This window comes from Colossoma macropomum, unplaced genomic scaffold (assembly GCF_904425465.1).
Source record: "Colossoma macropomum unplaced genomic scaffold, Colossoma_macropomum, whole genome shotgun sequence".
Classification (NCBI taxonomy): domain Eukaryota; kingdom Metazoa; phylum Chordata; class Actinopteri; order Characiformes; family Serrasalmidae; genus Colossoma; species Colossoma macropomum.
This window is the reverse complement of record NW_023494803.1, coordinates 30,327,387-30,351,389: the sequence shown is the minus strand read 5'-3', so window position 1 is coordinate 30,351,389 and position 24,003 is coordinate 30,327,387. Positions and strand designations below refer to the sequence as shown.

The window sequence follows — 24,003 nt, the reverse complement described above, 5'->3', positions numbered from 1 at the left end:
TACTTTTCAAAATATTTATTTACTTAAAGAAACTTTACTTCTAGACAAGTAATTTACATTGGGATATGAATTCTGATAGTTTGAAGGCTACATCAATCCATGAGATGATACACAATGATTTATCTGGGGCAATGGTTTTGCTAATGGCAAATTTAATCTTTTGTTAATAGTAAACAAGACTAAAAATCAATATTATAAACAGCATCTGATATTAATTCACATATATTAAAAACATAAAACAGCCCCAACAAGAGCCTTCATTATCCAGTTTTCTTTTTAGCTCAAAACACTTTTCAATCTCCATAATATTTTCCAGTATTGATAATACATAATACAAAATGGAGAAAGACTATGAAGGTAGGTTCAGAGAGTAGTTCTCTGATTCAAATGAAAGTATTAATTCATGAATCCAGCTCTGTAGACCGTTCCTGTGGACCAATTTCACAAAGGTAAACAAAGCTATGATTTGTGGGCACAACTTGTTCGCTTTTCAATTCAAATATTGCTAAAATAAAACTTTGCTGAGATACAGTAAGATGCAATCATAAATGCTAAATCTACTGGTAACTATAACAAAAAAATAATGATAGCTTCACAACTCTGCATGTGTCTAATATGCCCAGGATGCTAGGCTGAATGCTGAGAGTTGGGAACGTTGAGCTGAGATCTTGAAGAGGAAGATGGCCTCTCTCTTGATTACTGATAAACCCCTGTACTGAGGTTAGTGATAACACATTATCATGTTTACAAATGTGAAATTGGTCAATTCCATATTATCACCACATTCATCTACGAGGCAAATAAAGTTAAGAATCTCACCTAGTTACAGTAGTTTGCCTCAGCAAAACTGGCTCTAGCTCACCTGGACGATGCATGGATATGCAATAGAGTTACAAAAAATTGGAGGATAAAAGTGATCTGTGATTTAGACAAATGAAAAACAAGCTGCCCTTTTTTAACTCAAAGTACATCACTTCAATCTGCAAACCCACACCTCCTTTTAAAGACTTGCAATTTTGCACCTGAATACAAAAATAACTTCTGTGTATCTAATGATTTAAAGGGCCATGAGAGTTTTGCTATAACTTCTTATAAAATTATGATCCTTTACCTTGATTTTTTCCCCTGTTGTAACACAAACCTAACCAGGATTGAGATCTCTTGCAGTGTTTTGGGCACTGCTTTAGAAGCTCAACATTTCCATTAACTCAGTTGTACAAAGAGAGCCCTCACCCTAAAACAAAAAAGCTAAAGTAATGCATGGAACAATCAAACTTACATCCTTGTGATGCTGATCTAAATTGTGAAATTTTTCATATTGCTTTTTACATCAAATGTTCATGAATGAATACTTTCAATAACTGTTATGAAAATCAACATAAAATTTCAGTTCTGGAAAAATTGTAATATTCCTTCCCACAGCATTCTACTAAACATGTTTCATGTAGCAAAAATAAGACTCTGGACTAGTTTTTCTTACCTTAACCCTGAATTAACATGCCAGTTTTATACAAGCTGGTTAAGCCTAGTCTTAGACTAAAAGACACTGTCAAGAGAGATTCTCCAAGTCTTATTCTTTTTTTGTCTAAGACTGTACGTAGTTTAAAGAAAACTAGCCATGTAAATGGAAAATTTAATTAGTTACAGCCTTATAACCTGTAACTAAACATCATTTTAAATCTTAATGTATCCCTGTGTGTGCAGACGCACAACAAGTCATTTCTGTACTATTTTGCAGCTGTTTAATTTAGCAAGAGCTGCGTGTATGGAACAAAATACTCTTGAGATCAACTGGTGCAATGCTGCACTGTGCCGTTTTCTACTAAAGTAGATGCAATTTCATCTCAGGTAGGTGTGTAACATACATACACTGGCTGTCCAAAGTTGGTCTTCGAACAATGTCTAAAACATGACAGACTTCTTTGTTTTGATGATGGTTTGGAACTGACACCCAAATGGCCATGTTAACAACACTGAAGTGTTATAATAGTTTGTAATGGAGCACAAAATTCAGGCAAAGTTGAAAGACTCTGCTCAATCACTGTTCAACAGTTTGAATCAATGTTTTCAATAAAATAAAATGAAACTCATTGCAGAAGCAACTGTAAAAAATGTTTACTATGTTAGTCCTGTGCAATTTCAGTTTTCAAATGATTAGTAGGAATTTAGACATTTCATAGAATTAAGAATGAAATTATGAAAAAATAATTTCCAAAATGGCTTGTTTTCCAAAAGTGATCAAATCTTGGTGCTAAAAATCTATAAACAGAGAATTACAGTATATGCTTTCCCATTTAATAAGTTCTTATTGATCCCAGACGACATCTTAAACTAGCTAGTTTGCAATATTTACATTTACATTATGTAAGTTAGAACTGAATATAAAATAACAAAACAAATAACTGATGCCAAACCTTTGAACAGTAGTGTAGGCAAAACAAGGACAGGCTGTAACCCCTTGCTTCGCAGCTGACTGCTGATCTCAAGGCCTGATAAGAATTTAAATGTCGTATAGCATGTGCACACACAGGGATTATACCAACATGGCACATTTCACTTTCAACATACAAACCGTTCCTTCTTTAGTTACTCTGACACATAGAAAACACAGTTTCACAGTGTTTGAAGACATCCTTAACAGCCCCAGATCTCAGAAGAAAAAAATTCTTTGGTAGATCATCATAATTGTCATGTGGCTAATGGGCTAAGCCATAAACCCTTCACATAAAGACAACAGTTGTGTCTTTGAATTCAAAGAATCCAAAATTCAAGTCTGACAACTCTTTGGTTGCAGTAGTTCTAGCATCCTGGTGAAAATGTAGCATAAGTAGATATACTTGTAAAAAATATATATATCTAGCCAGGGGTAAATGGGCTTGAGCATAATAAATCTGTTTTGATACAACATACAGAATATGGAGAATTATAAATTATTTTAATGCAATACTATATTAAAAGGTTGTGTCTGCAATCAAAATATATATATATATATATATATATATATATATATATATATATATATATATATATATATATATATATATATAAAAACCTCGTAACTTTTCTTTGGCTGTATCCTAACTTCTGATATGCGAAACCCATGTTACTCAACATCATCTGTGAAGACTTGCATACATAGAGCAAATCTCACACGAGAGTGCAGACCCCATGAGCCACATATCTTTAGTTATGATACTTGGTTTTGAGAAAGTAGTTAAAATTAGCTCTGCACTGAAACACCCCTTACTTTTCAAACTTTAAACACTGTGACCATAATTTTCATTTCAACTCAGTAAACCTTCACTCAAAACTATCAACCAAGATAGCCATTAAGAAGAAAAAAGTTTTTTTTTAAAGCAATCAATATTGTTATACATTTAACAATAAAGATGCAGCATTAGTGTTATTTGCTATATACAGTAAAAGTAAAAGTGCTGTGATTCATTAGCAGTAATCATATTGTAAAAATCCACAGTAAAATCTCTGAATAATACTGATTAAAGAGAACATCTGCTGGTTTGCAGCATCCTTCATACCTGCCCAAATCCTTCTGAGTTATGGCCCTTCATTAATATTCAGGGAAAGTGCTCAGGAGTTGAAGTGAGAAGACTGCTTCATTCAAACTGAGCTGCAGTCCATCTCAAACTCACCCCAGGACACCGTCCCCTCTGTGAGATATCCCTTGAAGGGTAGACATCTGCTCCAGATGTCACAGAAGAACATCTTCCATGCCTCTGGCAGCTTAGCAAACATTCTGAGCTTATATAAGTCTGGAGTTTCTAAGAAACTGTATAAGGACTCTGTAGATGAAGGTATACTGGGAAATAGTCTGCACCATCATCATACGCTGCTGTCGCAGCAACTTCAGAACAGTAGGGACGTCCAGCATCTAGAGAAGCAAAAATGGGTTAAACTTTCAGCATAATCTTCTATTTATCACTCGTCAATCGGCTGTACAAGGGAATTCCAACTTTTTTACCTTTGAATTTCTGCATATTTAATGTTAAGATGTAAACAATGTCATTTGGATACAAGTGGTTGATGTGAAATGGGCTATTCTAGTTCACAGTGGTAGTGATAACCAGATGTCTGAAGTGTTTAAAGCCTTTAAAAGCTCACAGAAAGCTATGTCATGAAATCGTTACCAATATGTCGCCTTACGCGTGAAAACTGTGCTATAATAGTTTTGAGAAAACATTTTAGCCTGAAAGGTATTTCATAAAATATATTCATGGCAGAGAGGCATAGATAGTGCATATATTGTTTCCCATTTCAGATTTACCTCTATTTTACCATTATCAACATTCTATTTAAAAACTCAGAAGACACATGTAAAGTCATATGCAAAAGTTGCAAGACATTCTCAGTCAAATTAAATGTTTTGTTGATTTTGTAAGTGAAAATAAGTTACTCTTATCTTCTACAAAGAAGTTAAATATGGCATTTTCTGCTAATTGAAGTGCATAATTTCCATTTGCTAAATTTAATATACTGGGGGGAAAAAACAGATAAAATGTGCCATAATATTTTATGTTACATTTTAAGTTTTATTTTACAATATTTCTATACATATTAAACGCAACAAATAAACAATAATTCTGCATTAAACTGTGCAGAAGGTGTGTTCTCTGTAGAGGGTGTGTTAACTTCACTTAGAAAATCAACAAAACACAGAACTTGACTAGGGAGCCCAAACTTTCGCACATGACTATAGGTTCACTGGTGGTTTTGGATAGTAAATCAAATGGCTATATTTGCACTGTAGACATGTAGAGATCTTTGTCAAAATCAGTAAGATTTTCTGCAATAAACCATTTCACATCAAACTACTCTGAACGACTGTTTACATCTCAACAACTGAATTACACAGAATAATTTTAAAAACTGAGTGGTATTCCCCTTTTACTACTGGCAATAGAAATAAAACATTAAAACAACATAATTACCCAAAAAACAAACATACAAAGAAACGACATAAACACACACACACACACACACACACACACACATGCACAAAAGCCACCCACACAAAGTGCAGTCACTTGGTCTTGAGAAAGTGACAATAGGACCTTTCCAGTGTTCATGCCAAATTAAACAGTGTGTGTATGTACCTCATTATGTTCCAGACAGGCTACCATGATCTCACTCAGAATGACCACACCAGTGCGCCCCACCCCTGCACTGCAGTGCACCAGCACGGGTGGGTTTGTGTTCTTTGGATCGCTGGTGCTGTTGGTGTGCCGCCTCACGGACTGAATCTCTTCCAAGTATGCTAGGACACAGAGTTAGAACAGTTAACTGAGCCAATTCTGCACCAGCCCGAAACCAACAAGGTTTATGAGGCAGAACAGTCCTATTCAGTCAATATTCAGTACAAATGGAAACAAAACCCCATATATATGTATATATACACACACATACATTTGTACATCCCAGCAGTATTTGCTGAAAATATATTTGCTATCTGCAAAGTACATCCTTGGAAAAAAAAACTTAAATGATGTGTCTTAAATGCTATTTATTTTATAGAAACAGGCAATGTCACTATATGATATCAATATTTTATTACAGTATTGTTATAAAACACACACACACACACACACACACACACACACACACACACACACACACAGGGTAGGGCCTCCCATTTGCTCTCAAAACAGCTTCAATTTTTTGTTGCATGGATTCCACAAGACGTAAAAACATTCCTTTGAAATTCTGGTTTATGTTAACTTGATTGCCCCTTCTACCACACGCCAAAGGTGTTTTAGTGGATTCAGATTCGGTGATGGGGAAAACCAATGAAGAACACTGAACTCATTGTCATGTCCATGAAAGCAGTTTGAACTACTTTTGCTTTGTGACATTGTTCATTACCATGCTGGAATTAACCATCAGACAATGGTAAATTGTGAAATGCACGTGGTGAGCAACAATACTTAAATTGGCTGTGGCATTCAAGTGATGTTGGGCCTGTGAACATCCAATCATGTGCCAAGAAAACATTCCCCACACCGTTACACCACCTCCACCAGCCTGGGCTGGTGACAAGGTAGGTGGGGTCCATGGATTCATGCTGTCGCCACCAAATTCTGACCCTACTATCTGTGTGCATCAACAGAAATCGAGATTCATCAGAGCAAGTTACGTTTTTCCAGTCTTCAACTGTCCAGTTTTGGTGAGCCTGTGCCCACTGCAGCCTCAGGTTTTTGTTCTTGGCTGACAGAAGTGGAACTCAAAGTGGTCTTCTGCTGTTGTACCCCAACCGCGTAGTGGTTCACCGTGCTGTGCTTTCTGAGACGCTTTTCTGCTCACCACATCTGTAGAGTGGTTATCTGAGTTAGCGTAGCCTTTCTGTCAGCTTGGACGAGTCTGGCCATTCTGCATGGACATCTCTCATCAATGAGGCGTTTTCATCTGCATAACTGCTGCTGACTGGATGTTTTGTTTGTATGCAAACCAGCCTGTCTGACGCCAACAATCATGCCATGTCAAAATCACTAAGAAGACATTTTTCCTCAATTCTGATGGTTCATGTGACCATCACTTGAAGCTGCTGGCCTGTACTGTGTTACACACACACACACACACACACACACACACACACACACACACACACACACACATTTCTTTCCCCTGAGCACATCGTGGATAGTGTCATATATATTGTAATAATGGATATTGTCAGTATTTAAAGAACACTAAACTGCATGTCTCATTACAAAGAGAGCAAATTGAAGCCTGCTTACTTGTATTTAGAGCAGTGCAATATGAGAAACATTGAATTAAGAACAAAACTGCAGAATAGAACGGAATATGATAATTCTAAATATGGCACGGCTGGTCCCTTTTTTTTTTGTTCCAACTACTCAAACCTCAAACACTAAATATCCTGATGCATATCATGTACTGCCACGTCACCCACCCCAAATATTTTATTTAATGAACCTAACATTTAAAATAAATTTAGCTGCTCCAAAAGACAGTCCATTTTAGGCGTTTAACTTACAAAGAAATCCTTTGAAGTCCTCGGGACAGCCATGATCAGGCCAGTCTGTGTACTGCAAGTGCCAGACGGTTCGTTCCTGGCCTGTCAAAAGATGTTTAATCTTCAGGCCTGTGGTGGCGTAGCAGCCTGAGTCTGTGCGGAAGCGTGTGGTGATTTTAAAACGGCCATACGTGACCGTGTTGTGACGGGAGCCTAGACGCGGCCAGTAGCGGAAGCTCTTTTCTCGACCACCCTCCTGTGGGTGAAGGGCAGACAAGAAAGTTTGAATGGCAAGAAGTCAATAGGGAAAGAGAAAGTATAACTGGAAAAACATGTCGGACGGATACATAAGATCTTACAAGGAAGTTATTTGCTCAGAGTTACATCACAAATATGTCTAAAATACACACCTCTTCAGCAGTAACCATAGCAATAATGGCAACTCCTTGCTCCCAAACCATCTGCCAGAAGTCCGGGCATGTGCTGGAGAGGGGTCCCTGGGATGCAACATAGCTCCATTCCTCTCCCCCTACTGTAATCTAGTAAAGATAGCAATACAAAACACTAAAAACAATGACCAATACTGCACAGCAGTATCTGGGTGACGGTTGATTCATTGAAGGTGAGAACACCACAGAGGATTACAAGTGGATGATGCACTAGGAAAAGGAACTGCTGCTAGAATTACATTTGGATAAAAAAAAAATGGAAGACAGTTAAAATATGGCTACAGGAAATGTGCAATCACATCAACCAAAGTTCTGCTACATGATAAAAACTTGGTGTTTATGTGTGCCTACTTTGATATGTGAGGCGTTGATATAGCCTGTGTTATTTTCTTTAGTCGGCACAAGCTCCACGCGGGTGTCATCATAGGGCAGCACATCCTGGAAGCGATTCCGTTCTGCGTTTTCAGGTAGCTGCGCAATGCTGCACTCATAGTTGGGCAGTTTCTTTGGCACTTGTTCATACTCTGTAAATACCATGCCTTGCTCCAACTTCTGCTCCAGGAGCTTACACTGAAACACACAAATACCAACACAGAACTACTATGAATTTTGACCATAAAATAAGTAGGATTATGTGTTTTTCACAAAGAGAATTAAAATTCCTTGAGGTAATGAATACACTGTGTGTTACATCTGGGTGATATAAATATACACTATAAATAAAAATCTACATTTTCAGGACCTTATTTTACCTTAAACACCTTTCTTTTCACTCATGTATTAATTTCTGATAATAAATGATACTATCATAATTCTCTTGGCTGTCCCACTGGTTTTGTGCTGTAGTAAGTGAACAGCTAGACTTTTCTATCTGCTGAGTTGAGTAAAAGCTGTTCAGCGACTCTTAGTGTACCACACTAGCAATTGGGAGGAATCAAGCCTTTGCTGCCAATACCGGACTGAGGAACAGAACAGCATTATTATTTCATCCAACACACCCCAAATGTGCATTATCCATATTCACAAACGTGTTTCATTTTCACAACTGTTATTGTTTCAACACCCAGTCTACTATGAGGTACACCATGTTAAACAAAAAATCTAAATGATACATGGAAACTTTCAACAACAATTTAACTGCTCCCAGATATATTTTTGGGTGTCTGGCAACTTTCACATACATGAAGACAAACACAACAGGAGTCAATGGTTCTAGTCTCCTACCCTTTCGTCATTGGAAGCCTTTCCTGAATCGTCCTTGCCCTCATCCGGCACAGGCATTCGAGCAAGCGTTAGTCCATTGAGAGCCGCCAGCTTCAGCGGTCCCATCTTCTTTATATCTGATCGGACTCCTTTCTTCATGCCCTGTGTGAGGGTGGTGGGAGTGAGTGGGTGAAGTTCAGAGCAAGTATTTGCTCTAGCATACAAGAGAGGATACTGCAGTGAACAGAATCTTTCAGGGCTATGCGGAACGCAGCCGGTTGTGTCTGCTAACTTGTTTGGCGGCATTCTTCATGTCATAGGTACAGAGTTTGCTGGCCAGCCCCTCCCAGAGCCAGAAACAACCTGGTATTCTGCATTCATTAACAGATAAAAACATTTCAACTGCATGTGATGTCTCTGCTACAACAGGCCATCACACCTGCCATGTACAATATTGTTAGTTTTTTTGTTAGTTACTGAAAAACAATATTACACAGTCCTCAAGTAGTTTTGGGACACCTCTATCAACATTTGTTCTATTATAATTTTTTTTTTATTTAATTTTGCATGTATTATGGAAACTGTGCTTTAACATGTTCTAAAGTACATAATTTCAGTTAGATAGTAAGTTCAATCAATATTTTGCCTGAAATGAACAACAGAAAACTACAAAACTTTTAGGTAACTGCTCATTTTACTTATAAAGAAAAAAAAAGTGTTGGGACACTAATCCAAAGGCACACTTCATCTCCAATGCTACTCCAGGAAAGTCACCATCCAACACATCTTAAAAATATCATTATCATTCCAAAGGATATTGCTTTAGAAAACATGAATATTGAGTTGAACTACTTTGTCAAAAAATGCTGTCTCTTGGTAACAAAATGTCTGTGAGAAAGATTGCAGCTACATTGAAAATTCCAAAATCAAATGTGAAAAATGTACTAAAGTCATGAAAGAGACAAGAAGTGTCCAAAACCTGCCAAAGCTACAGCCATCTAAAAGAGAAAGTAAAACAAGTCTGACTGATCATCAGTAGTGCAACACACACCCAGAAGACTTCAAGCTGTCATCCAAAAGAAGGAATATGCAACAAAACATTTGAGTACTTTTACTTGCCTTATTTATGTTTTCAATTAATTACTGTGATCATTTTTATTTTCAGTCTGGAAACCTGGGCATTATTGCTGTTTTTTTTACAACTTCGCTGATAGATAAATTCAGGGAGAGTTCCAAGACTACAAGACTACACTATTTTGACGATTGGCCACTGTAGAAAACATCAATAGAAAATACAGCTGCAAGCGGCAATCCGCGGGTTCAAGCACATATCAGCACAATGAGCCCTTAAGCAGACTGAACCAATGATGCCTAACAAGGCCTAATGCAGTTTGGGTCTTATTTAACAGAGAGAGGATGAAAAATCCAAGGAAGTCAAAGTTTATCAAAAGGCCCTAATTTGCCATAATTGTTGAACTGTGGTCTTTCAAGATGATAGATGCTTAATTGCCTATGTATTATAATGTATTGATACACTGAGTGGTTTCATTCCCCAAGTTTAACCCTTTGATATACATGCCATATTGAGGCCAGTGCTCCCATAAGGGGTCTTCTTGGCATAAAGAAGCTAAGTGAAAGTGAGTCAGAATTTGATAAAAAGTCTCTGTAATGTCATGATTATTGATCAGGAGCTTTCAACAAAGAGGTTTATACAGATTGACCTTCTGACCTTTGTATACTAAGCTGTAGTCTTTGTATTAATTAGTCAAAACAACAGACAAAGAGTCCAATTACAAAGTTATTCAGGCCACAGAACCGAATGGCATGAACTGTTTATCTGTAGACTGCATAATACCATTGTAATAGGACTTTTAATCATTTTAAAGTGCTCCACTCAAGGGCAATCTGGACAAAGATTTGCATACCTCAGTAGAGTCTGAATTTATGTGTGTTTAAAACTTTTAAAACTCCTGATGAGTTATAGCAATTTAAGTTAGAAATGTCATGGCAGTAATGATTAACTGAGAGAGACTATGATGAGTTTAAAATAACTATTTACCTAGAGAGGCCACAGAGTATTTCAAGACTAATTCTGAACAGCTGGGATCAAAACCCAGAGATTAGTTCAAGAAGTGCAATTTTCAAAGAGTCAACGATTGCAACACAATGCATTTTTTTGATAGACTTACAATTGCAAGGTTGTTTGGAACACTGTAGTGCGTGGTGTAATATCAGTTGTCACCTAAGTGAAAATATTTGTAAGATATGCTTGTTTTTATGAATAGCACCCCCTAGTAGCCAAATCTTTCAAAACTTCACTGGTTTTTAGAAAATGCCTTCAAAGACTCCCTACCCAAATTTCACGGTGATTGGTCAATGTTAAGTCTGTCAAATGTCAGCTGAAAGCTAAGTGGCTGATGGTGTCCAAAAATTTGACTGTATCAAATGAAATTTACTTATAGTCTGTCTCAGAGAAGATGCCTGCAAATTTTCAGCTTGATCTGGTGAACGGATGCTGAGAAACAGTTATTTAGCAATTACAGCACCCCCTAATGATGTATGTGCCAAATTCATAGGCCACCTCAGAATCCACTCCTGAATAACTGCGTCGTGTCAAATTTTTTGAATGAAGCATTCCTCAGTTATAGAATTTTAAATTAATTATGAACGATTACAGAAGGGTTCATTAGCATATGGCAGCCATACTGCTCAGAAACGTCAAGATGTTCTTGATGATTATTGAGGTTCAGGGCCTTTTTTTTTATACCAGTTACATGGTGATTGAGCAAAAAGCCTTGGACAATCATGCAAATATGCAAAAAATTTAAGTAGGTGGAGCTAAATGGTCCAAACTGTAAATCAGTTTGTCATGAGGCAGGGAATCAGGAAAAAATGAATTTTGTATCTAAAAATTTGCTTTAGAAGTTATGAGGCACAATGCGTTTGGCTGTGCTATAGCGCCCCCCCCTTTGGCCAATCGGGGTAATGTTCGGTGCCTGGGTAGATGCACACAAACTACCCACCAAGTTTGGTGTCCGTACAACTTACGGTCTCTTCTCCAGAACCCTAAATTTATAAGGTCATGGAGGAGACAGAGTGCAGTTTATCATCTTATCAGCATATGTGAACCTACTGACTGTAGTATGTTCACAAAACAACATAATGTATCTATGAAACAGTCTGGTATAGTTATATGAAACACAAGGTGGCATTATACTTCATATCACAAAAGTATTAAAGGAAAGCAAACTACTACCAAACATGCAGTCAGAAATATACTTAAAAAAGACTCTCAGCACTGCTAGAAGCCTGCTTTGTACAATCTGGATCAATCCCAGTCAGGGGTAAGTCTCTGAACAAGCAATGTGGTGATTATAAACTCTGTTCAGCAACTAGTGCACACGTCACCGAACAAACTAAAACCACAGCAATGCTTTGGCCAAAAAGACATCATTGTGCTTTCAAAAGTCATATCCGTTTAAAGTATACTGCCATCTTAAGAGCTGCACTGGCACCTCAGAAACAAGTTTTTAATACACCACATGGCCTGCTTTGTTCTTCTTTTTTTCCTAAACACCCAGTGTATTGGGAATTTTGAATGCACCAGAGAACTTACAGGTGGTGGGAGGCCATCAATGTTCCGTCTCGTAGCAGGCACATCAGACACTGGTCTCTTTTTGATGATCTGACCCTTATGCTTTGATCGTCCTTGACTGCTCAGGTCACCCTCTGAAACTGAAGGCATGATTGGGCCAGCTTCAGTAAGTGGGTACAGAGGCCCCACCTCGTCCTGCTCCCGGATCCGAGGTTGGGGTTGAAAGCTCAAAGGGCCAGTGAGGACTGGATCCAAGCTTGAGGTGAAGGGATATGCAGGTGGAGGTGGCTCCATCAGAGGATGTCCTAGAACAGTCATGTGTTGCTCTGAACCAGCAACTGCGTCCTGAGACTGCGGGGTGTGCCGGCCGCTGTCGTCCTCAAACTCCTCTTCTTCTCCGCTACTGTGGACCAGCATGGTGGCATCAGACAGAGATTTTTTGTGCCCGTAGCATACGTCTTCCTTTATGATTGCATCTTCAGCCTTGGTCCTTTCCAGGAAGACATTGAGATCAGAGCCTGAGGCTGCAGAGGTGATGGGAGTAGTGCCTGGGGGTGAAGTCTCCGCAGCGGAGACGGACACTGCCCTCTCCTTCAGCCTCATGTTCTCCAGGCCATATGCCAGGCCAGCAATCTCGATAGAGTTGCGCTTCTGCATGCGAGTGTGACGGGTGGTGATCAGTGGCTCGCTCACTTCTTGCAGTGAGTGAGCAACCGGCAGGCTGTCCTCTTGGAAGGTCTGCACCGAGTGGTGCACTCGTCGAGTGATTAAATCCGGGTTGCTGCTGCTTACATAAAGGTGGCGGGAGAGGTCTGGGGTGCTGTTGGCCGGCCGGGGGTGAGAGTAAGGATAAGGAGGAGGTGGCCGGTACACCTGAGTCCTCATGATGTTGGGGGCAGGGTATTCTTGGGCCTGTTGCAGCTGTACATTGGTCAGCTCAGGCACACTGACGGCACCCACCACGGGCCGTCTTTCAGTGGGATAGGGGTAGGGTGAAGGACTGTGGAAGCTGTAGTTGAGATGATACTGGGTCGTGCCATGTTCACGGATTTCAGGCTGGCTGTAGACCAGCGGATCAGGCCGGCTGTAGGCATAGGAGTTGCCAATGTTGAGGTTCCTCATGGAGTGACTCTGCCGCTCTGCTGCTGGCATCATGCCTGCATTCTTCTGACGCATAACTGTCTCGTAGTCGGGCGTGGGACGGTAGGACGGTGGAATAAGGACACTGTGACGATGAGAGGGCACGTAATCAGCCCGCATGACATCACTGCCTGTGATGCTGGGGTTGGAGGACATGGGTGACGGCTGCAGGTAGTGCTGTGGGTTGTTGAGGGAGCTGGTGCTGTGAGCGCTGTACACGCTGCCATTCCGGATTCTTCCGTTGTACTCGTGCGGGGAACGGTCCAGACTCGTCTGAGAATGGTAGTAGTACCCATTCTGACTGTTCATGTAAAGGTTGTCTGTATAAGCAGAAACAGGCAGGTTTACAACTTACAAAAAAGTCCCCAAGCAAGCATAAAGCATTCACCATATAAATATAGTGAATAACAGGGAGACTAAACGTTTGTTTTTTACCTTGAGAGGATGTATAAGGCTCAGTGTAATGGCCATTGTAGTGTAACTGAGGTGGTGGCATCATGTAGGCCTGAGGCTTGGGCTGCAGCAAAAACAAGAGGACCGCTGTTCAGCTTCTAAATTTACCATATGTTCAAAGACAAATCACATGAATATAACAAGAAGAGCAGCTGTTTCCATGGCAAGATCCAGTAAAGTGAATAACACACCAAGCATCAAAAAGCAGTCTAGGCAGTGAATTATTTAGAACGTGCCTACCAGAGACATTCTTGTGGAGGAGCGCTGTCTGACTGGGTTCACAGGGGCAGGTTGAGTTTGGCTGTCCCAAAATGTGAGAGTGAAACAAACCAGAGTGCAGGCCTTCAGCTGTAACCCTCTGCGACAGCTGAGGGAACAGCAGGGTGTTTCCAGAATCAGCTCAGAAATAGTACGTCTACAGTAGAGTTTGAAACCCTATACTAGAACAGACTAACTAAATTCACTTTAAAACAAAACTTTGTTGTAGAACAGATGAAACAGAAAGGCAAAGCCTAATCAGTGGAATGAAATCATGTCTATCAGGCATTTTGGGCATATTTTCTTGTAATTTGTACTTGAAATAGGTCTATTACAATTATTACATAATTGCCTGATTGCAATTATTTGAGCATATCACAATTATTTTGCACAGCTGTTAGCTTTCACAGTCGAGGGAAACACATGTAAATGGAAGACTGGTGCTGTAACACATTTAGAGGGCAGCAGTGAGTAGGGCTGCATGATAAAACACATTTTTATTGTTACTGTGATATAAGTTTCCACGATAAACACATTAAGAGCTGTGATGACAGAACAGATCAAATGACCTCAAACACGCAGCATAAGAAAGATATCATTACGCCACAAACTGTTAAAAGCCTAATGAGTGTTTCTCAGTGCTGGGACAGAAGCCCGCTCTCCCACATGGGGGAAGAGCAACTTTACCATTACGCTAAATGGCCAATTAAAAAAAAAAAAATACACGTGCACATCTCAAAACCATTAAATTATAAGCCTGTAAAAAGGCATCAAACATTAGGATTGTTTTCCAACTCAGTATTGTGTTTTAACTGCCTGGGCAGTAATAACTACTGTCACAAAAAATATAATGAATAACTAAAAATAAATAAATAAATAAATAGTTTATTTGTTCTTGTGTGCCTATATAAAAATATGTATTTTTTGTTGTAGCCTCTGTAGAAAAAGCTGCTGAGGGAATGCAGCCTTTCGGTGCACAAAACGTGCTTGCAGTTAAGTAGCTAGTTAGTATTTCCTTTTTTTTTGCATAATAATCAATGATGCTTTAACAGTTTTGTATTATTTGTGCTTAAAGGAGAGATGTTAGATTTCTGTTTACACACCAAAAAAAATGTCTGTACCTGCGTCATATCCAGCAGAGACACACTACTTTAATAATATCACCTCACTTTGTCATTGTCATATCCAACAGCTTTACCAAACAGCTTTATAGAACATTGCATTTTTCCTTATCCTACAGCCCTAGTAGTGAGTAATGTTTATTAATTTGAGATTGAGCTGTTACTGTCGTCAGTTGAGAGCTACTAACTCGAAAGCTAGGTAGGAAAATAGCTAATCAGCCAATCTGGCCAATTTATGTTTGCACTGTACTAGCGGCATTAAATGAACAAAAAGATCATAAAACTGTTAATCACAATGTTTATACATCAATTAAACTTCAGCTAAAATTTCATTATTGAGACAACCCTAACCTATAAAAATAATTCTCTCTTAAAACAGTTTCCTTTCCCACAGTTGCAGTTTCTCTCTACCAGGATATTACTCATCTGATTGGGCAGCAGACATTTCCAGATTTACACATAACAAAAAGAGGGGATGAAATGTCTACCAATGTTTTCAGCATCTGTGCTACTGGGAGGCTTTGAGCGGAAAGCGTTGGTGACTGCCGAAGCAGTCTTGCTCACCCCTTGTTAGAAGGCAGAGAGGGACGAGAGAGCATTGGAAAGCGAGGAAATGAAAGAGTGAGAATGGACTTCTGGGAGCCCTCAGAAGGCGGGGCATCAGATTCCTCTCTGGGGACAGGAAAGGTACAGGGATGAAGCCTCCAAGAGTGACACACACCCATACACACACACACACACACACACACACACTCCAACCCCCACACAGTCAACCTGACTAATGGGATTGACTGAAATCCACACTTACAGACTACTCTTGTTAATCTTGTAAAACTTGTGCCGTGCCAGGCACATTCTGCACACATATTTGGAAGTCTCCATGTCCTCCTAAAAGAGACAGGGAACATGTTAACCAAAACAATCAAGAATTACAAGCATGCACAAGGACTTATTGTACTGAGCTGAGAACAGCAGTCTATGTGTCTTAAATACGGAAGCATCAATACCATTTTTGTTCCCCCAGACTGAGCACAAGTTTGAGAACATATTCCTTAGTACTCACTGACACCGAGTCCGATACCATACTGAGTAATCTACCTACAATTAAGCAGTAGTTAGTGTGAACGTGTGCAACCTTAACAGTTAAATCATTAAACCTTGCTGATCTTAACTGAAGTGCCTATGCTACATTATTCAGCGCTAACTAGGACTGAGTAGCGCTGCAGTGGAGAAGACCAGGTTCTGTTCCACATCAGAAAAGCACCTCTGTACAGATGTAGTTTTGATCCTCATCTGTGTCTCTCTACAACAATCTCTGTAGCTCAGTGACAGCATCTGAGGAGCTCACTTGTGGAGTTTTGTCTTTTCGGGGTCTTTGCTGGTTGAGCTGTAGCTGAATGTCCTCTACAGTCAGACATATACCGTGTGATTTTAGATAGACCATCATGTACAAACGAAGCCTTCGATTTATATACTCACACTGTACAAAAACGTACAGACATCTCTGTCCATGAACAATATCAAATTAAGTCATTTCATCTAAAATAACATGAGTACCGATCAAACAAACTGAGAACGGATCAGTGCGGAAGCTAAAAGCAGGTGGTGACATACACGGTAGGACAACATGGTCTCTCTACAGCCTATTTTACAGGAAAAAAAAATTAGCTTTCATACCTTGTTATTCTATTCAGATAAACAGAGTAAAGTCGGCACAGACGAACTTTGGTAGCAAATGTCGACTTTTTTCCAACTAGGTTTCACTAGCGTATGCATCTCCACCTGCAAAGGGGAAGGGGCTGTGATTGTGTGTTTAAAATGGTTTTAAATTACACAGTGAAGGTCTAGTGGGAATACACCAAGGCAGAAAGTTTAAAGTGACCAACGACTTTGTGCCTGACTGTCACAGAGTCACTCTTCTCTGTGTGAGCACAGCCTCCTTCACTGTGTTTGTTCATTAGCGTGGCAGTGTACACTCGGCTTACGTCACACAGTATCAGCTGATATCGGAATGTTGGTATCAGTGCATTTTTATGAGTAAAAGTAATTGAGCATAGTATCGGCCCAATACCTGATACCTGTATCAGTACTGATGCAACCCTACCTTTAAGGTCTAGTTTATGTACATGTAGACATGTTATATGCACACAGACACATTTATTTTTTGTTAAATACGCTGGCATAAGTGCATAGCTGGAAGGACTAACTGTGGGCTTTGTGCTACTGCAAGTTAAAAAAAAAAAAATCTGAAATGTCTGGGATAATGAATGGAGGTACTAGGGAGATTACAGAACTTACAGTCTGAAACTGAATGGTGTCCTCTTTGTTGGCCAGCTCCAGGGCAAAGAAAGACTTATTATGAGTCATGTTATTAATGTCATTCCACCTTAATGGGAAAGAAGTCAAACAATGCAGTCAAGGTTACATGAATGCGCCCAAATTCCTCCAAAGAAAACATATGCATGCAAATGACAATTGAATGCATTAGTTTGTATCCAACACACAAATACATACCGGAACAAAAGAGGTGGCCGGCCATTTTTGTGCTTGACAAATATTCCATCCAGACAGGATCCAATGATTATATCTGCACCCTGGCTGTCCTACAAAACATAGGAAAATTCTTATATAATTAAATATGTTCATACCAGCAAAAAATGTAAATTATAATTATTCACAACGATGGAACATAATACATAACAGAGATGGACCCATCATGAATATCTATGGCTGATGTGCATGGTGTTTATGGCTGATTCTTTCTTTCATTTATTTATTTATTTATTTACTCATTTTTTCACTCAAAGCTCACACTGCGTGGGCTAAGTGAACTAGCACTTGTACTTTTTATTAGACAAAGCTATAACATTAACATTTTGCCAATTGTAATGGGTAAAACGGGCATTTTAAATTCTCAAAAAGGAAATAAATTGCATACCTAAATAAAAGCAAATAAAGTGATATAACGAAAATAACTGGCTATTTAGCTAAATGAATCATGCACAATTGTGCTATGACACGAATGTGGGTTGGCCAAAATAATAAATTTGCTGAGTGCAGACTGCTTGTTTGAAGAAGAAGAAAACATTTTGATGATCTTGGACAAACACGATCATGTACACCAACACAAAACTTTATTTCAAAAGCTTTCATATTAAAATAAGCATTATGCTTTCTGTGCAGCTTGTCTGAAGTTTAACAAGTCAAACAAGATCAAAACAGCTGTCTACCTTTGCATGAAAGCTTTCTTGACCATAACCCTCCATCTTCTCCACTTCTTGCATGTACAGCATTTCTGCTTCTGGGACTGGAAGACCTCTGTGGATAAGGGTGGGGTTGGAACACGCAAACACAGACACTGATGTTACAACAAATAGGCTGCTTCTCATTCAACCCGCATTATCACTGTAACCTGTACAATTTTCCATCATGCTATTGAACACTGCTTTGAAACCATTTTAGAGCATCACAAAACATGAGATGAGACCAAAGAAAAGACAGTATACAAGTCAGTACAAATGCAATAGGATAAAAAAGCAATAACATAACATTCTTGAGTATAAGTGGGCTTGCTTTTCATCTGTCTGGCTGAAAATCAAAGTCTTACACTCAGCAGATGGTTCTAAAGTGCAACTGTTAACAGGTGCCAGATGACTGCATTAGAAAGCCTCCTTACAGATGTAAAGGGGAAGAATGTGCAATGTCTGTTCTGACCTTTTGAAAGCCAAAAAACAAATAAAATATTAAACTCATGCAGAATGCTGAGGATGCTCTCACCGGTAACTTTGATAAAGTAGGGCAACCTTTTGAGTCGCTTCTTCAACAACTCGCTCATCTTGAATCCACTCCTAGAGGGAAGGGAGGGAGGGAAGAAGGGAGGGAGAGAGGGAGGCAGATTTACTGAATATCTTTAAGCTACTGACAACTGGGTAACAATGAATAGCTTAAAATTGAACAAAAAACACCTGTTATAGAGAAAAACAAACTTACAATTGGAAAAAGCACAAATTTCTGAAGAAATTCCTGTGAATCATAGCGGGTGAAGTCTCCAAAGTCAGCTAGAGCCAGGAAAGAAAAGAATACCACTTGATCAAAATCTACTTTGTGTCCAAGTATCTACAAATGAAGGTGCAGGGCTACATTAATCTTAATTGTAAACTCAAAGGGCATTTTTGCAGAGACGTTTTAGCACCGTGTCACAAGGGCATTTTTTTGACGAGCCAATGAAATATTATGTTGTGGAAAAAAACAAATTTAGCTTTTGTAACCATAGCAGTCCAACATTACCAGCAATTCCAGTCATCCTGTTAGAAATGTGCTCAAGCTATGCTGACAATCCAAAGTATTAGCACAGCTATAAGTTTCTATGCACGGCACTGCTAATACACAAAAATAGCCTGTGTTAAACACCTGATCTATCTGACCCAAATCACACTAAAGCAAAGGACACTTTCACTGTGCAAACAGTGGCCAATGTGTAAGCGTGTCGGTGTAACAGTGGCATTCTTTCCCCCTGTGTGCGATGTACAGGGGGAAGCAGTTTAGGCCTGGCTGGAACAGCAAGTGATGTCAGTTTCTCTGCTATGTTAACACCAGGCCAGTAACTTGTGCTGCCAGATATATCTTTGCCAGCAGTGTTTGAGATTCTTCTCCTGGGCAAAAACCGGAGCCGGAAATGTCAAGCCTGCAAGCCTAGCTAGCTCTGTGCACCTAATAGGGTTCCAATTTGATTAACTTAATAATCCATGTCCTAATAAACATGTGCACACTTAAGATGCAGTTTAGAGTTTGTATGTGACCTAAATCAAACCTTCCATCAACAACCATAAGCATGGCAGTGCATCAACAATCTGAGAGTAAATAGGGATGCACAATGATATTGAAATCACATTGGTATCGGTAGATGTTTGCAAATAAATAAATAAATAAATAAATAAATATCAATAAATATCAATAAAAATAAATATTGGCTTCAGACAGCTGTCTAGATTTGATCAATATTTTGAATCGATATTTGATGATTTCCTTATTGTACTTTGAAGAGCAGTATGTTTAGGTGATGTTGGACTACTGTGCTAAAATGTCTGTATATATAAATGTTAGATTTTTCTGCAATAATAATCCAAGTGGATTTTCTCACAATTTCTACATTTCATAAATATTTATGTATCAGCAGGCCGAAAATATCGGATATCAACATCGGCTTGGGCCACAACTCTCATACTGATGCATCTCTACTAAAAAGTATAAACCTATAATCAGGATACCTTGTACTGCCAAGCCGGCCAAACGGACTGCCTGCTCAATCGAGCATGGAATCCTACCCTCCAGAACATCTTTCTTCAGCTGGAGGTAATACTGGTATCTGTTGGAGAGGAGATTAACATACGGTTATCATTAAACATTATTAAATTGTTATATTCTGTTATTCAACATCACAATGGTCAAATGATGTTGGACTACAGCACGGCTGAACTATGTCAGAGATCAAACTATTTCTAGCATATTATTACCTGGTTATCTCTTGTTGTAACTGGGAAACAGCCGGCACATAGAACACGACACCAAAGTATACAGTGGGCTCCTGTCCATATTTGTCAAGCTGTTTCTTTAGTGGCTTTTCTAAATCGATCCATCTCTGTTGGTTTTGTTTGTTGAAATACCAGAGGCTGAAATAAGTTATCTGCAGAATGATCAGAATGTCAGTAAGGCTTGCATGGTAAAGCAGGACACTGCAATATTGTTTTGGAAAAAGCAGAGTAGGGAATACTTAACAGTCACTTTCCACATATATGTTACTTATGAGGGCTTGTATTCAGAAAACATTTCACACCTATCCATTTTACAGGAGCACATTCCACAATAATACATTTGCTTTCATCATCTGGAATGCAGAGTAAGGAAACAAGACTGATGGGTAGGATGCCTGGCTAGGACCTTATCTTTTCAAAACACACCATGTCGCACTGCTGAGTGTCTCGAAGCTTTCAGAGAAGAAAGCCAGTCATAAGTCTATGTAGTTGGCATGTTGCTTAGAAACAGACCCTGCCACCCTCAAAAAAAGAACTGCGTTCTTAATGACACTTGGCCATAGAAAGCGCAGAGAAACTGCCTTCTGTGTTCTTAGCACATGTGACATTCAAAAGCAAATGCTTGCAAGTTATGGAGTTTAAAAAGTCTTGGCACATGTAAGTATTTGAGGAAAATAGTCCCACCCTGTTTAGTCTAGTGACAGCCTGATAAACAGAACCTAGCAGGACCAAAAAGTCAATTAACTGATAAGGACATGTACAACTGAGAAATTAAAATGAACTTGCAGCTTTCCAGCGTAAAAAAAGACATGTGACAGTGCATTCTGCATTACCACTCTCTTGTCCAACTTTACTATACATACTATATTCTTTACTACATGCAACAAAATAGCAGCTAGAAGCAAGGTGAAAGTATGCGTGCAGACACAAACCAGGCGTCTCAGACTATGCTGGAGGAAGACCAGGCCTTAGAAAGCGATCAACACTCATAATCGACGTGCACATATTGACTACTGAGACTAGTCCAACAAGTGAAAAACATGTAGAAAACAATTACATACCTCTCGTAACTCGAGTCTCTGAGCAACTGCGTCCAGACATTCCTGGCCTGTGCTTTCCACAGAAAGTGTAAACTCAACAAATTCACCATTAAGCAGCTGTATGCGTGTGACCAGGCAGCTTTTGCTGGAGACGGTATATCTTCGTGTTCTCTTAAGTTTTAATCCAAATGGTAAGGGCATGTTTCACCAGTAGCTTGCTCCTCTCTGTTCAAAACGATTCAATCAGCTTCACTTTAACATTAAGCCATTGGCGAATGAGATTATGCCAAACTCCATAGGGCAATTACATTGATCACTGGGGAAAACAAGCAGTCAGAGCAAAACAGATTAGGAAGCTTTCTTATGGGCACACATGTTGTTCATATTTAGAGAAAAAACATCTATTTCCCATAATTTATGTCCAGAGCATATGGAATACAGAATAACTACACAAGCACAACGTGTACAAACAAAACTGTTCCCATGAAAAATAAGACTAATGTCCATACCACTTACATTACTTTGGATCTGAGTATGGGACTTCAGTGAATATTGCAGTGATTTAACAGAATATTGAAATGTGAAGTTCTGATTTTGAGCTGTTTGTCATTTCAGCACCACTGTTACTATGAACTATTCACAAATCTGAGCAGGCATCACTATGACTGTTTCAATGCTGAACTGAGAGAGACGATCTGACACCCCAAACCAAGAAAATCACATTCATATCAAACCACATTCAGTCTGGTTTAATGGCTTCATCAAAAACGACCATTGAAAAAAAAAAACTATAGTAATATGAGAAATTTCTACAGGATTTTTACAAGAATTGTATAGTACTTTTGAAAAGTTAAAGTTGCTATAGTATAGGAAATGATACTATAACACTACTGTAAACAGTACATCAGGAATATCATGTTACAGATTACAGAGTATTATAATAGTGTTACACAGCACTACAGTAAACTTACATTTTCTTGTAATAGTACTACATATTATTTGGCAAAGAAAAAAATCAGTTTAAATGGATAAAACTGTCAGCATGATTTTCAGGTTTAAACACTAATGTTGACATTCTTGCTCAATCACTGCGTTGACCGTGCAAAGCATTAAATGCTTATTAAAGTAAAGGCTACTTTACAACAGACAAACGCGAGGTAGAATAAATTCGCATCAGTCGCGTAGAAAAAATACTTGTCTTTGGCGGGGACTGCAAACAATATGAGATGTTTCACCTATTAGTCAGATAACCAGAAGCAATGCAAGAGATTAGGAAAACAAGAGAGGTGGGTATTTACAGCATGTTTATCTGCCATCGTCAACTCTCTTATGGCACGTATTTACACATAAGTTAGCTAACCTACCTAACTCAAACATTACAATTCCTGCCAGTACCAGCTGATTTCTACAACAGCATTTTGCAGTCAGCTCGTATTGTGCTTGTATACTTTTTCTCATTCCCTATTAAGTTACTTTAACCAGTCTACTAGCTAATCACTCATCAACAAGTTGTTGTCTGAAGTGACTCGGAATCACAGGAGTAGCAACCAAGTGAGCGGAGAAAGCAAAACAAACTCCTCGCACGCTGAAGCTGGCCCACGATAAATCTGACTATAAGTATAACTTAGTTTAGAAACTTTTATTTAAGACAAAGAGGCCGTGGAAGCTAAAATGGCTTGTATTTCGCTTATGTTCTCATCCAGTCAGCTATGTTAATTCTAGCCCAAGCTAATTCCGAGCTAGCCAGCATAATGGCTGGTAAATTACCGTTAAACGTTGAAGTGTGCTTGAGTTGGCTAACCGCCGCTAGCAACACAGACACTTACCATATGAACGGTCTGCCGTTGACTACCATTTAATTGACACTCGGAACCGAGTTTTAGGACGACTGAGGAGTTGCGAACGGGGTCCAAATTTAGTTGAAGTTTGTGTGAGATCACGCATGTTAGACTCCCAGGTCACACTGGCTGTTGCTTCCATACTTCATTTCCGGTTGGAGTCCAAAAATCTTCTTGGCGGATTCATCCGCGGATCTATTTTCACAGCCTGAAAGGTGATAAATACGTCGCGTTTCTTACTCAACCCGTGTCCAAATAGCGCATCTACCGCTTATATACATACATCCGTTCATATCAGCAAGGTAAATAAGGAGAGAGTGCTTGTGTTTGCTGTAAAGCAGCACTTCGGAGCGCTGTGTGTTACATCAGACAGCTGGAATGCCGCGC

General features: G+C 39.1%; 1 protein-coding gene across 2 annotated transcripts; it reads right to left on the bottom strand.

Moving 5' to 3' along the window:
* Positions 1-24,003, bottom strand: ptpn21 (protein tyrosine phosphatase non-receptor type 21). 2 transcript variants are annotated; one of them, XM_036592766.1, is made up of 20 exons: positions 23,605-24,003; positions 21,800-22,094; positions 20,721-20,890; positions 20,475-20,572; positions 19,198-19,265; positions 18,985-19,055; positions 18,438-18,525; positions 17,722-17,810; positions 17,506-17,593; positions 16,016-16,095; positions 15,772-15,879; positions 14,069-14,129; positions 13,811-13,892; positions 12,257-13,695; positions 8,662-8,802; positions 7,789-8,007; positions 7,399-7,527; positions 7,010-7,244; positions 5,112-5,272; positions 1-3,889 (listed from the first exon to the last, which is right to left on the bottom strand). In XM_036592766.1, exons 2-20 carry the CDS (start codon positions 21,977-21,979, stop codon positions 3,761-3,763), a joined length of 3,636 nt encoding a protein of 1,211 aa, XP_036448659.1. In that variant the 5' UTR covers positions 21,980-22,094; positions 23,605-24,003; the 3' UTR covers positions 1-3,760. The 2 variants fall into 2 exon arrangements, with proteins under 2 accessions (XP_036448659.1, XP_036448660.1); XM_036592767.1 differs by lacking the exon at positions 15,772-15,879.

What these genes read in the sequence shown, in the direction of transcription:
- ptpn21 (XM_036592766.1), bottom strand. Translation starts at nt 21,979, where the DNA reads ATGCCCTTACCATTTGGATTAAAACTTAAGAGAACACGAAGATATACC. An exon ending in TTACAACAAGAGATAACCAG is followed by an intron (nt 20,573 to 20,720) that starts GTAATAATATGC and finishes CCTCTCCAACAG; the next exon opens with ATACCAGTATTACCTCCAGC. An exon ending in AGGCTTCCAATGACGAAAGG is followed by an intron (nt 8,008 to 8,661) that starts GTAGGAGACTAG and finishes TGTGTGTTTCAG; the next exon opens with TGTAAGCTCCTGGAGCAGAA.